The 14,541-nt window shown below is 42.7% G+C and overlaps 1 protein-coding gene across 2 annotated transcripts in view; it reads left to right on the forward strand.

The window, feature by feature from the left end:
* The window catches only part of efr3bb (EFR3 homolog Bb), a 29,811-nt gene extending 15,590 nt beyond the window's left edge, over positions 1-14,221 (forward strand). For both annotated transcript variants that reach the window (XM_084000722.1, XM_084000721.1), the window contains 19 exons: positions 3,109-3,230; positions 3,558-3,707; positions 6,139-6,273; positions 7,691-7,769; positions 8,427-8,562; positions 8,650-8,811; positions 8,998-9,109; positions 9,231-9,282; positions 10,108-10,280; positions 10,393-10,468; positions 10,829-10,990; positions 11,375-11,506; positions 11,604-11,671; positions 11,790-11,917; positions 12,215-12,306; positions 12,426-12,474; positions 12,633-12,739; positions 12,841-12,890; positions 13,068-14,221. In XM_084000722.1, the coding sequence (XP_083856848.1) occupies positions 3,109-3,230; positions 3,558-3,707; positions 6,139-6,273; positions 7,691-7,769; positions 8,427-8,562; positions 8,650-8,811; positions 8,998-9,109; positions 9,231-9,282; positions 10,108-10,280; positions 10,393-10,468; positions 10,829-10,990; positions 11,375-11,506; positions 11,604-11,671; positions 11,790-11,917; positions 12,215-12,306; positions 12,426-12,474; positions 12,633-12,739; positions 12,841-12,890; positions 13,068-13,173 (2,091 nt within the window). In that variant the 3' untranslated portion in view covers positions 13,174-14,221. The remainder of the gene's footprint in view (positions 1-3,108; positions 3,231-3,557; positions 3,708-6,138; positions 6,274-7,690; positions 7,770-8,426; positions 8,563-8,649; positions 8,812-8,997; positions 9,110-9,230; positions 9,283-10,107; positions 10,281-10,392; positions 10,469-10,828; positions 10,991-11,374; positions 11,507-11,603; positions 11,672-11,789; positions 11,918-12,214; positions 12,307-12,425; positions 12,475-12,632; positions 12,740-12,840; positions 12,891-13,067) is intronic.
* Positions 14,222-14,541: the final 320 nt, after the last annotated feature.

A 14,541-nucleotide genomic window follows, 5' to 3' on the forward strand; every position in this document is an offset into this window, starting at 1 on the left:
ACAATGGTCCATTAGGTCAGGTGAAGAACCGAAGCGCAGCGCCCTGGAGCGGAGGCAGTTTCAGATCACACACACAAAACACACAAACAAACAGGGAAAGAGCGAGAGAGAGGCAGAGACGAGTGACGAAGTGGCAGAGACGAAGTGGAGGGAGTTTTGACCCACAGCACACGGCATTATAATTATATGAGGTTATTTACTTATCCATGATGTAAAAAAAAACAGCTCTATGTGAGTAAACAACAGCTGAGGAGCAGAGGCGCTTGCGACCGCCGCAGAGAAATCAGCGTCTGGTGTGAACTGGAGGGACGCGGCCGCTCCGCTTCGCAGCGCTTCGGCGTCTCTCTCTGACTGGTCGCACATCTCGGGTTGTGCGGCGCCGCTGCAGCGCTTCAGTTCGCCATCGGTTCTATTTTTCACACGAGCTGCGAGCGCTGTTGTCAAGCTGGATAGACCAGATCGTACCAGACAGGAAGTCGGGCTCAGAAAAGACGAGAGAATCCGGTCAATTTTCAAAATAAAATAATTAATGATGATTAATTAAGTTGTTGCTTGTCCGTCTATTTGTCAGTTGCGTCTGCACGCGAGACACACACATCCATTCATACAGAGCTAGAAACAGACCTGTGTGTGTACAGACGGGTAGAGATGCGAGTGGAGTCGATGTTTGACCGGCGGGGAGAGAGCAGGAGAAGCAGCTCCCTCCCTGTGCAGCCAGCCAAGCGCCTGCGAGGACGAGCGCTGCTCCCGCTCCGCTTCCGCGGGCAGTGCGTCCGGGCTGTGAGTCGTGTCCATGTCGGTCAGTCTGTTGTCACCTGCTTTGACTAGCGATGCAGGTGGGAAGTGACCAACACGTCCGGACAAGTTCCTCGGTGCTATGCTACCGTGACGTGCCACTGCCAAGTATCCAGGGTCATTCAATGGGCCAAATTTAAAGTGCTGGCGCATTGAATTGCCACTCAGAATTAATTGCGTTAATTTTTCTAACGCGTTAACTTGCTGTGTAATTAATTAATCTAATTAACGCGTTAAACTGACAGCCCTAATATATATATACTGTATATATATATATATATATGAAACAAAACAACCAAACAAAGAAAATCATGCACATCATAAATTGGTAGCTCCATTCATCCTTTATGATGAGCACTCTGTATTATGTCTAGCTACTGATTAAATACTAAATTGATGTGTGGGAGAATAAGTGTTTTCTATGCAAATAATTTACCATGCAGCCAAATGGAGACAGATTTGTGCTGGTCGTAAAGTTTTTTCAACAAGAATCATTTAAAAGCTAAGACAGATTGTTTTGCTGATATGAATTTAGATAAATACCCACATCCGTGAACTGCTGGTCACTAATGTGTTTAATGTGTGCCGTGGTTTCTAAGCTTTTCTGCCGCATCAAATTCCACCCATTTCCGTGGATTTAGAAGTATTATCTAATCGGAAGTTGACAGGGTGCATTTACTTTGCTGTTGTGACGGCACAAAGTAAAAGATGTTAACCTTGAGAGGAGTACTGCGGTGGTATTTGAGACAGATCAGGGCTCGGCGAGAGAGTGATGGGCAGAGGGAGTGGGAGTGATGAGTGTCCTCTGATATGGGAAGCGGCTATCGGCGCTGTCGGCCAGGTCAGCGGAGGACACATAAAGGAAATCAGATTAGCTGCAGACCACACTGGCAAAGCTCTGCAGTCATCAACACAGATTGACAAGACACGTCAACCTCTCACTCACAGCGTTCCTCCTGCCATCAGTCTCTATTGCACGCAACCGTGGGTGTGTATTTAGGACAAATTCAAGGCCATACCTGCTCCATCTTCCGCAGTGCTTAATTAATCGACCTCACGCTGCTATTTACCAAAATAAGTAACAGAGGGCTTTTGCTATATCTACTCATGTTAAGCTGTGCGTTCAGTACGCCTGTTGTTGAACATTGTGGAGATATTGATTAGGATTAGTTCCACTCGTTTAGCCATAACCCACACACCCAAGGTAGACGAAACCCTGAGCCTCCTCACACAGTGCAAACAGATGCTGTATGTTCATGAGTCAACTAGCACACATCGTCTCTGTCTGGCTCATCAGAAGCAGACCAGTGTCAGAGAGATGGGAAAGGAGAGGATTAGAGAGTTTATCTCCACATGGATCAAGTTCAACCAGGTTTTTCTCACAGTTTATTTTGCTGACCTAAAACCTTATACTGCAGAGCCCTTTGTAAAAAGCCCGCCAACACATCAACACCTCAGGTAGAATTTCTTTTACTAATTTGCAGTTACTTCTGAGGATGGCTTGGTGAAAGAGGCACACAGTGGCAGCTGTTTAGTTTGTCCTGCTGTAGCCTCTGGCTGCAGCAAAAATGTTTATAATCTCCGCTCTCCTTTGCTCATGATTGTTCTGCAGAGTTGATATATTCCTCCCAGTATTATTGTCAGTATTGGGCAGCATCTGTGTCTCAACTGTTGGACCAATTTATTGAAGCAGTGATGGGTTTGCCATTAAATTTGCTCATGGGTACCCCATTTATTTCAAAACCACTCCAAACACTCATTTTGTACACAGGAAATTAATTCTCCAGGGACTTCTTCATATGCTTATTTTCTACATGAGTAATACTTTTTTTTTTTATCCATGATTTTGGTTTACTGCACTAATCCATCCTCTGTTCGTGAATTTTGAATTGGGAATTATTGCACTGTAATTATCATCTGCTTTACTCAATATTCAGCAGTAGTTCTTGTTAACGGGTATAATTTCTAACTTGACTCGAGAAAGAAATCCAGTTCATAATTTATTAATTGCAGTGTGTGTGAAGCTAAATGTCAACGTGTTTAAATGCTGACATTTTCCGGCCCGGTTGGAGAACCCCCCCTTTAGCCTGTGCTTCTCGCTCTTAATGAGATGTAATAGCACTGCAGTTAAACTTCAGACTGGGGAGACATTCACTATGAAGATTAGGGGGTTATTTCATTTAAATGTTTTTTAATTTAAATTGAAATAAACTCTTAATAGATGTGGAGTACTGAGGAGCAGATTTATTACTGTTAATCTCTTGAATTGTAGAGTTCCTGTTATGAATTTAAGTACTTTTTCCCTCCTCTCAGTTTGTGAAGTTTGCCAACATAGAAGAAGACACACCATCGTACCACCGCAGTTATGACTTCTTTGTGTCGCGCTTCAGTGAGATGTGCCACTCCAGCTTCGAGGACCCTGATGTCCGCACCAAGTGAGTGGACAGATGCTTGATTGCGCCAGAGGCAGAATGATTAAGTATCTGCTGTTTTTAGACTACTTTAGGAAGTCTTTTTTTAGACTAATGCTGCCACTGCCCCTTTATATCTCTTATCTCTCAGACAGATTTAAATCCTTGTGTTCTTGTTGTCGCCTTTGTTATTTACGGAGAATAGACACTGACATCTTTGAACAGTTAAATGAAGCCTCGAAAAAGCAACACTCAGATCTCGACGAAAATATAATTTCCTAAATATAATCATCCATTTTTAGAAGCAGTCAAATGATCTCTGCTCTCTGTGTCTGTGACTGATGCCTCCAGGATCCGCATGGCAGGTATTAAAGGGCTGCAGGGCGTGGTGAGGAAGACTGTGAACGATGAGCTGCAGGCCAACATCTGGGACCCTCAGCACATGGACAAGATCGTCCCCTCTCTGCTTTTCAATCTGCAGAGTGGTGAACGTACAGAGAGGTGAGTGCTCACATGGAAAATGACAGCTGCTGTTGTTTATTAGACCTCTGGCAAATATGTTATTGATATTATAGGATCTGTTTTAATTTGAATTAACAGGCAGTCTAGGTGCGCTGCTACTTATGATTTTTCCCAGTAGTTTCTGTCATTTTTGTGCGTGTTTGTGTATTGTTTTATATAGAGTTGACTAAAAACTGGGGATTTGCTCTGCCATTAAGTCTAACAACCTGTTATTAATGTTAGGTAGTGTTTTTAAGAGACTGTCTGACTCAGACATTCACTTAGAAGTGTTAATTTTAAATATATGATTATTTTGGAGAATGGATTTCTTTTTGCTGTTGACGTGTTGCATTATACAGGCGTCTCAAGTGTTTGATATTTAGTCTGGACTCATAAGTGGGGCTGTCAAACTGCAGTCTACAAATAGTCACAAAGTGGATTCAACACTTTCAACAACAGAAAATTCAACATTATAACCTTCATGAAAGGAGAGGGTTTATGTAACATCTGCGTATACAAACTGGCATTTTCTTCCCAGCTTCAATTCTAAGCAGATGAATTATGGCCCTCGACCAGGTCAGGCTGTGGTTGAGAAAGCTGATTACCCAAAGTGTGTCAGAGTTGACCTGTCATGCCTCCATCACACCGGTCACAGCCATCGTACTGTAACCTCCTGCTGCTGTTTGCCTTGCGTTAGGCCATATTTGTCCTGGCAGTCCAACCAGTCATGACCCATGTCATACATCATCACTACCATCACTGAGTGAGCCCACTGACAGCTGTGCTGCCCCTCATGAGCATCTGTTTGCCCACCTGCAGCATTCAAGGACAAAAACACCATGTGATGGGTGAAAAAATCTGAAAGGTAGAGATGGGGTGGAGGTATGAGGGAGAAAACATGAACACAAATAGTGCAGTGGGTGGTGAATAAAGGAGTCTGGAGCCTTCCTCTCTTGGCAGTAAACCACATAGTTAAATCGACTGTAACGTCAGAGCTGAGATCTGAGGTCAGGAAGCAAGGTGGAGGGAGGGATGGAGAAGGGATAATAGAAAACAGAGTAATAAAAGATGTTATTGAAAGATCGATGATGGACAGAAAGAGACAGACAGACACAATCCAACACATTTCACTTTGAGTGTCCCTTCACTCTGTGTGAGTTATGAGGCCTGGCCCTGCAGTACACTCTCCATTCCTCCTCACACTAAGTTTAGCCAGTCATTATCAGCCCCAAACCCCCACAGCCGTCAGCACAGAGTCTAATTAAACTCACAGATGGTGCATTTTTCTCTACATAAATCCCCATGCACATGTACAAGTTCATCTAAAGATCAACTTCAGAGTTTTAGCTTCTGCGGATTAATTTCTGTAGAGAATTCATTTCTGGAGATTGGAGGTATATAATATAATAATATACTGTATGTTTTGTGTGTTTTTATTTGAAAAAGTGTCTGCATGGTCGATTATTTTAATGTCATGTTGTGTACAGTGTAGTTGCCTGCAGCCTCAAAAGAAAATTCTGGCTGAGTGATCCTCACCGCATTTCACACACTGCACACACAGATAGAAACTATGCAGGCTTTTAGATGCTGGTAATGCTGATTTCTCCTCGTACCAAGCGCTTCTAGTTTCCAGCCCATTAGACAAAACTGTGCTGCGAGAGCACAGAACGAAGTCTCCTGTGGGTGTTTGACGTGCCCTTTTCAATTGGACACTGGTCAATGAGAGCAGTTTGGTAAGCACTATTTGCTGCTGCTGAGCAAATGTGAAACCTTTCAACAACAGCTACGAAATCACCTTTGTTCTCTACATTAGAGGAAAACAGTTGCAATCAGGTTCCTGCCGTCAAAGTTGCTCCAATGTATGAATTCTGCGTTTTGGGCTTTGCTGTTTTCCATCACTCAAATTTTTTTTAGCCGAGTTGGAGGAGCAACCGAGAGGCAGGAAGTTACCTTTCCTCCACGGCAACAGCAGCAGGAGCAGGGAAGATGAAAGACATGGGCTGTTAATAAATAATGTCATCATTGGTGGACCACCCCAGGCTAGTCAGGACCAAGACAGAGTTATGGCGGAGGTTTTAGAGACGGACATGTCTTCAAATGGTGATAACCCATGTGCACACACACGTACAGCCACATAATTTTCACTGCAGAGGGTGAAGCCACCTCGGAGTGAAGGCTGCAGTGACACAGCAATCCACAGTGTTTGAGAAAAACATCCAGACTCTGTGTAAACGTTAGCGTCGTTGAATCAAATTGATTCCAAACTCTCGCCTTTTCTCTCTCTCACTTTCTATGCCTCTCTCTTTCTCCCTGTCTGACTCGCCTCCCTCTCCCTTCTCCCCTCCCCTCCCTCCCTTCACCTCCTCCCTGTCCCCCCCCCCCTCTCCTCTCCTCCTTTTTCTGCTTTCTCACCTGCATCACTCCCGACCAGCCGCTCCCCCTCTCCGTTGCAGGCGTCAGAGAAGGAGAAGGAAAGCCCGGTGGAGCTGACGGAGCGCTGCTTCAGGGAGCTGCTGGGGCGAGCCGCCTATGGCAATATCAAGAATGCCATCACGCCCGTGCTGATGTGAGACAACCCCGCAAGCTCTTTTATTTCTGAGATCTGTCCTGTCTTTGTCATCTGCTCCTTTGATGCAGCCGTTTGTTTTTGACGTACTGACTAAACCTGAAGGACGGACGCCTCTCGGGGCATTACTGCGGCATTTTCTTTAAGCTTTACTCTGATCTGCCCAAAGGGGCACAAGGTCAATGCAAGGTTACGCAGCTGTTCTTAACGAGATGCGAGTGCACGATTTGCATGTGCAGCATGCCTTGCAAGATACTAATTTGATTAGTTGTAGGGTTGTTGTTGTTTTTTTTCGGACAACACATTGCCAACTCCTGTCTCTCTTCAATGTGCTGCACATGTCATCAGTGTTGTTATTTCACTTTGAATGTCTCTGAGCCCGGTCCTCTGTGAGATGAGCTTTTTTGTTGTAGACATCTGTCTCTCCATCCTCTCCTTTCCTTTCCTCCACCTTTCTCTTGCTAGAATCAATGCAGCCTTACTGTTCTTCCTAGAGTGAAGTATTTTATTTGCCTCAGCTTTTTCCTTTGCTTGTGCCTGCATCTCTCTGAGCCCGAGACATTAATGCTCATCCCTTTTGTATCGAGTTGATTAAGCTTTTTTTGTCTGTTGTTTATTGGTCTATGTTTGTCCCATTTGGCTTTATTCTCTGCAGCTCAGCCAGTGTTTCTTATTCCTGCTTCTTACTATTTCCATGACAGCGTGGGATAGCTTTAATGCAAGTTTGTTATTCACAGTTAAGGTCTGCATGAGCTCAGACATCTGCTGGAAAAAAAGAAAAAAAGCAGGCGAATTATGTCAACCAGCACTTGAAAGTCAATCTGGATAACATGATAAAAAAGCCTGCAACAATACAAAGTTGGATGTTGACAATCCCATGTGTTTATTGTTTGCACTTGCACTGCAGTCAGTTTTCTAGTTGTTGTTTTTTTTAACACTCTTGATGTGTCTTTTTTCAGTTTTCTCTCAATTTGCCCCTCACTTGACTTGTCATGTGCTGTGTGAGACCAGCTCCTGTTCATCCATCACTGCCTTTCTTTCTGTGTGTTTCAAGCTTAATTGAACACACAGTGTGTTGGACTTGTTAGTGTTTTCTATTTGTCTTTTTATTCCTTTTTTGCATCCAGTCATAATTAGTTAAAGTTAAATTATTTGGTTTTCCATATTCTACTCTTCTTTTCCCTCACTGCATTTTAATCACACATGCATTTGCTGTCTGTTACAACTGGTCCATTACAGAAATATAAATGTAAAAGATACATACATAGACCTGATTATGGGGCTTTTTTTTTTTTTTTTTTTTACAGACCTATACATTTGCTCTCAGTCCCTTGCTGGCCTCCATCACTCCTGGTGTTCCTAGTATAATTACATCTTCTTACATCTTCCATCCCTCTCCTCCTGTCTGTTCCCTCAGGCACTTAGATAACCACTCTCTGTGGGAAGGGAAGACTTTTGCTGTGCGTTGCTTCAAAATCATCATGTACTCCATCCAGGTGAGTGACACGGTGCCTACGTAGATAGACCTCACCTCCTTGTTATGCCTCAGCACAGTCAACAGCCGTGCCCATGATGTTTTTGGGTTGTCTGTCTAGACATCAGTGTGTCCTCACTTGGACTCAAGGATGAAGTGATTAGATTTTGGTGGTCAAAGGCCACCGTCACCTCACAAAACACATTTTCTATTCCTCCATCCTTCCCTCTGTTGTTTCATATCCAAATCCAAAAAGAATCCTGAAATGTTTTGATCCATGGTACTGTGATATTCACAGGACATACATGTTCTTAGACCCCTCTTCCTCACCGTACCTCAAAATATATTTCCGTGATTTACACAGTGCTGCATTTTTCTCTTCCTAAGTGGTTATATGATTTAGTGACAGTCAGTTAAAACATGCTCCAATGTTTGTGGAGCTCTGATTTACGGTTGAATATACCTTGGAAAATAACATTATTCCGTTTGGGCGTCGAACCGTCTCCACGCAGCTGTGGTTCATTTTTGGCCTGAATGGAAAATGCTGGTCAGTGAACTGATTAACTGTACTTTGACTGTTTTCTACCTCTTTTAATCCTCTTTCTTTCCGTCCTTCTACACTTTGCTTATTTATTTCACCGGGGTTTCACTCATTCATTTGCTCTTTCTTCTTTTCCAGTCCCAGCACTCTCACTTGGTCATCCAGCAGCTTCTCGGCCATCTGGATGCGAACAGCAAGAACTCGGCCACAGTTCGTGCAGGGATAGTGGAAGTGTTGTTGGAGGCAGCTGCCATAGCAGCCAGCGGCTCTGTTGGTGAGCTACACGTACACATTAAGAAACACCTGTTGTCATGTAACTGTAATCTGCAGTTGGAGGTGAACTGATCTTTTGTGTATCCAGGTCCCACAGTGTTGGAAGTCTTCAACACTCTGCTGAGACAGCTTCGTCTGAGCGTGGACTACGAGTTGACCGGCTCCTACGACGGCAGCACCAACATCGGCACCAAGATTATCAAAGCTCACGAGGAGAGGCAGCTGCAGGAGGCTGTCATCAGGACTATTGGTGAGGCTGCGGGTGATGTGTTTGTGTGTGAGAGGGAGAGGGACTGTGGGAACTTTGCAAGACAGACTCTTGCAAATGATGTTTACCTTGTCTGACTCGATGCCTCTCAGTCTTCCTCTCAATGGTGTTAGTCTCCTCCCCTGTTCTCCACATCCTCCTCTCATCCATCTGCTGTTTCTCTTTCAGGTTCATTTGCCAACACTCTACCAACTTACCAGAGGTCAGAGGTCATGCTCTTCATTATGGGCAAGATCCCAGTCCCCGGGGTTCACCTAGCTCTGCCATCCACAGGCTCTGGGTACGTTTTTATTACATTTCAAACAATGCAGCTCACACACAGCAGCGCTTTGTAAACAAATCTGTTTTAGGACATTTGTGAAGACTTTAATGTTAACCATATTTGCTCTTTTCATCCACAGGCCTGAGGGCACCAGGATGATTCAAGTTATGCTACTTAAGTCGTTGGTCCAGGTTGGTGCTGATCCTCATTTAAAATTGTGGTTCTTTATAACACTAATTCAGATGGTGACGGTCATCACCGGTTTTATTTGAACTGAAATACAAAAACAAGTAAATATAAAAAAAGGTTAGAGGAGAGATGAGAAGATGATGAGACTAACAGGAACAGAGACACATGGTGACGCCACTAGGTCGTGGTAGTAGCTGTGATAATCAGTGAGTAGACAAGAAATAAATTCAGGATGACACTTCATTTCTCAAGAGCAGTACTCTGGAGAAAATAATTTTCTACAAGCGGTGTTTCTTTGGCTGCACTCTTGCGGTCTATAAGATTTGATGCATCCCCCTGATATTATTATTTCACCGTCTCATTTTCTCCTCATGACTTCACACTTAAATGGATCGTTTGCACAGCAAGGATATTTTTCTAGTGGAGCATTTTCACCAAAATAGAATATGTACTTAAGAAAGCACCCACTCAACTAGGTGGCTGTCTTGGGGCTAATAGGAATCGGCCCGAGGATCACTTCAACCTGGAGACATCTGTTGACCTATTTCTCAACATGTGGTTTGTGTAGATTTAAAAGCACAAAACGAAACACCATCGCTGCCACCAATCAACATCACATTCATGTAACTGTTCATTATCGGTGCTGCTTTGTGGTGCTTCAGTAGCAAAGTAGCCAATCAGAAGTGAGTAAGCTGGTCCAGACGTTGAACCCTATGATTTTGTGTGAAGAAATGATGTGCACTTTGTGTGCTATAAAGGTCAAAAGCAGCATACCACTGTGTTGGTATGAAGATTGTAAACCCGTGATGTGCCTCTTATTCTCTCAGGTGACGGCAGGTTTCCAGACCACCAACATGCTGACGGCCTTGCCCAGCTCCTTCCTGGAGCCGCTGCTTTCCTTCTCTCTGACCGAGGATCCGGAGGTGCGACTGCTGGTGCTTCAAATCCTTCTCAGTCTCATCGACCGGCACGACAACAGGCCCAAGTTCTCCAACATTAGGTATTTGCGGTGCTTCTACAGGAACACAGTTGGTGTTTTTTTCATTTATGTATGTTGTAGGGCCTCAATCTGTGCTTCACTGACAGTTTGTGCGTGTTTGTTCTCTGTGCAGCATCATCTCGGACATCTCTGTGCTCAAGCTCAAAGTTGACAAGTGTTCCAGACAGGACAACCTATTCATGAAAAAGGTACCGTCCTCTATCTATAGTGGCTTAGATCTCAGTGGAATTTAATATGAAATTGTATTTTTATTTTTCATATTAAAATCTTCCAATGTCATGTCCCAGCAGTGTATTATGTGCTTGTTTCTCTGCTTTTCCTAATTTAAATTACCGCTGCACATAATTAAATGGATAATTTCTCACAAAACAACATTTGACTTGCTGATGCAAACTACTTCTTAGCATAGCAGATTATGCAAATTCATATGCAGACCAAATGATATCAAACAAACAAATATTTACATTTGCTGAAAAACTAGAGTGCTTGCAGTCTAGACTACTTTTGGACTGTTTTCTCTCTGTCGACTCATCTGTGTCCGCTCACAGCACGGCCAGCAGCTGTACCGACACATCTACCTGGGCTGCAAGGAGCAGAGCAGCGGTCGGCTGCACTACGAGACACTCTTCGCTCTGCTGGGCCTTCTCAGTGTGGAGCTGGCGAACGAAGAGGTGGTGGTGGATCTCATCCGTCTGGCAGTTGCATTGCAGGTACTGATGCGCATGCATGCCGTCAAGTTTTTTTTATTTTTTATTTTTTATTTTATTTATTTATATTCACACAGCCTGGTGTTCACTCTCAGTTACAGTCATTTGCAGTCACTGTACTTTAGCTATCGGTGTTTTAATGAACTAATATGTAGCAGTGACCTGAATACAGAGTGTGCTTCAAAACAACAATCATGAAATATTTCTGAATATAATGGAAATGTGTTTTAAACATGACTGATAACACACATAAAAACTGAACAACACAAGATGGAGAATTAGTTTTAATGAAAGACTCATAAAACCAAATCTGGCATCTGAATGCATTTTTAAAAAGGTGTTTTAGAGGTTGTGGTGAATTTAATTGTCTCTTTGTTTCCTGTGCAGGACCTGGCTCTGTCCACCGACGAGGCCCTGCCTGTTTTTAACCGCTGTGCTGTTCATGCGCTCGCCGCCGCCTACCTCAACCTCATCTGCCAGCTCACCACCGTCCCAGCCTTCTGCCAGCACATACATGAGGTCTGGACTAGGGCTTCCTTGTGTTTACATGTTTAACCTGTGTGTCTGAATGCCGCGAATCTATGTTAACAAAACACCTTTCTCATCTGCCCTCAAGGTAATTGAGGTCAGACAGAAAGAGAACCCCTTCCTTTTGCCTGAGGATGTCTTCGTCAATAACCCCAAGTATGCGCCATCCACGTTCAGTTCTCCTTCCTCCCAGACCAAACCAGTATTGACTTTTATATCAAATATTCAATACCGGCAGTTAATTAAACATTCACCTCTCCGTTTTTCTTCCTAGGCTGCCTTCGTCACTGGATAAGGTGGAAGGAGACATGTTGTTCCTCCAGTCGAAGATCACTGAGGTCCTTGGAGGAAGTGGTTACAACACAGACAGACTGGCTACGCCTTATATCCCACAATTTACAGGTAATGATACATCTCTTGTGTTGTAGCATCACCTCTAGCAAAGTAGAAGAATTCATAAAAAGCGGTTAATGTGCAAATAACTGGTCATGTCAATTGACAAGTGAGGATTTACAGTAGTGTTATATTAAAAGACACTTCTTATTGGTTCACCTTTTTCTAGTATTTGATGACAGTTTTAATCTCTCTCCTTTTTAAAAAAAAAAATTCTGTCAACATTTGGAATTTGTCAAGTCGTGCATCATTTGTTCAAAGTTTTGTGTTTTAAGAAGAAAAATAAAAGCTGCTTTCTCTTTTTAGATGAGGACCGTCTGTCCAAGAGAAAGAGCATCGGTGAGACCATCTCACTTCAGGTGGAGGTGGAGTCCAGAAACAGTCCAGAGAAGGAGGAGGTGAAGACACAAAAGCATTTGATGAGCATAAAATATATTCATGTGTAGAGGACTAGCACCGTTATCACACATCCTATGTATCTCTGCATCATAGCATGTCTTTTTTTTCTGTCATGCAGAGGACACCAGCAGAGGAGATCACATTTGAAACCCTGAAAAACGCCATCGGTATGTCCAACATATCACACAGTGACCGACACAGCATCAACACACTTGTGTATAACTTTCATCGAGCTGTTATTAAATGAATCGATGTTACAGAAAAGGAGTGGTGACCATCCCAAAGCTTTATTGAATTTAATATATTGTTCTCTGCCCCCCTCTAGTGGACAGTGTGGGTATGGAGGAGCAGGAGAGGGAGCGGAGGAGACTAGTGGTGGAGAAGTTTCAGAAGGCTCCCTTTGAGGAAATTGCTGCTCACTGCGGAGCTAGGGTACATCCAAAACATAACTCTTTATTCTTTTATTGGTGTTCAAACAGCTTTTTTTTTTTTTTTTTGCTGTGGTCTAATATGATTTATTGTGTCTTGTCCAGGCCACTCTACTGCAGAGCAAACTAAATCAGATCTTTGAGATTACAATCAGGTAAGAGATGATTTCTACGTGGTATTTAATTAAATAAAACTGTATTTATTTGATTTTTTTAAAGGGCAGTAATGACTTAAATGGCAGTGATAACTGACTAAGTGGATGATGAAGATGGTGATGCTGTTGACTCATGGTGATGATGATGACAGCAGTCTGTTTCCTCCTCACATTCAGACCCCCGCCCAGTCCGTCTGGAACCATTTCATCAGGTTACGGCCAAACCCAGAGTCGATCCGTGCCCATCTACGAGATGAAGTTTCCCGACCTTTGCGTGTATTAGCCCACATAAGTCAACAGATATGTTTCAGAACTACTGAACGGGAAAAGGCGATGAGAGATGCAAAACCGGTTGCCACTGTTAACGCATCTAGACAACGGAATCAAACAACGACACGGGATGTTCTGAAGCAACCACAGTTGTCTGACGCCAATTAAAGAACAAGCCACTTTTTGTTTTTTGTTTTTTTGCAGCTGTCTGAAGTGATAAATTCTTTTGCCCTGTAAACGCCAAAACAAGCAAGCTGATGTCAGTAAATGCAGCACTAAAACAAATTTTTATGTAACTTATTCCCTTCAGTTCTCCTCAGATGTCTGTAAAAACTCCACTGGTTGGATTTTTAAATTGGACATTCCCAAAAACCCTGAGGAAAAACTGATGTTTATGTTATTGGCTTAAGAATGAATTCACCCATTGCATGACCTCTAACTGGAAACTTTAAGAGCACTGCTCACTATTTTGTCCCTTAAAGGGTGCCATACTATCCATGAAAACAAAATTAGACTGACATTTCTCATGACATTTTATTCTGTATTTGTTTTTATTTGTTGTTTTTGGCCAGGAAGAGGAAGTGCATTGTTTGACTGAAGTGTTAATAGACATTTACATGTATGAACCTTTTTTAGTTTTTTTCATCACCAATGTTACTCAGCTCATGAACATCTGTCTTCAGTGTTAAATGCTTTACCGCTTTTTGTTTTGCCTTTTTTTTTAGTGTTGGCCAAAAGTGCTTCTTTTTTTCTTTTTCTTTTGTGACGGGCATTTAATTCCTCCGCCTACTTTTTATTCTTATTATTATCATTATTGTTAGTACAATTATTATTGTATTTAGTTGTGGTTTAAATGAAAGATAACAGCTGATCTGTGTGCTATCCTCCAAAGTGAGTGTGCCTTACAGGTGACTCAAGTTAAAACAGACACAAAAACACACAATGCGCCGCAGTCTTGACCACACTAAACTTCTGTAGAACTCCAGTGTTTAACAGATCAAACACTAGAAAAAGGATTAAGGATCCCTTATTTTTCTTCTTCCCATATAAATGTGTATATAGAGAGAAATATATAAATCTTTAAGCTGATGTACAGGGTAGGGATGTTCTTGTGTGTGTATATATGTATTGTATATTCTAATTTTAGACTGCCACTGCAATGATTCTGCCCATAGCTGAGGGAGAGAGCTACGTAGTTAATATTCAGATAGTTTTTATTAAGATTTCAAGTGAAAAACCAGCAACACATGAAATTAGAGGAGTCCACAGTAGAAAGCAGCGTCATTTTGAGGTCACTGGATCACACTAGTGAAGTATTAATGAGCCCATCTGATGAGAAAGCAGGTTTAGGAGTTACTGTCAACTTTATTACGAGCCACAG

The sequence above is a fragment of the Trachurus trachurus genome, assembly GCF_905171665.1.
Source record: "Trachurus trachurus genome assembly, chromosome: 24".
Taxonomy (NCBI): Eukaryota; Metazoa; Chordata; class Actinopteri; order Carangiformes; family Carangidae; genus Trachurus; species Trachurus trachurus.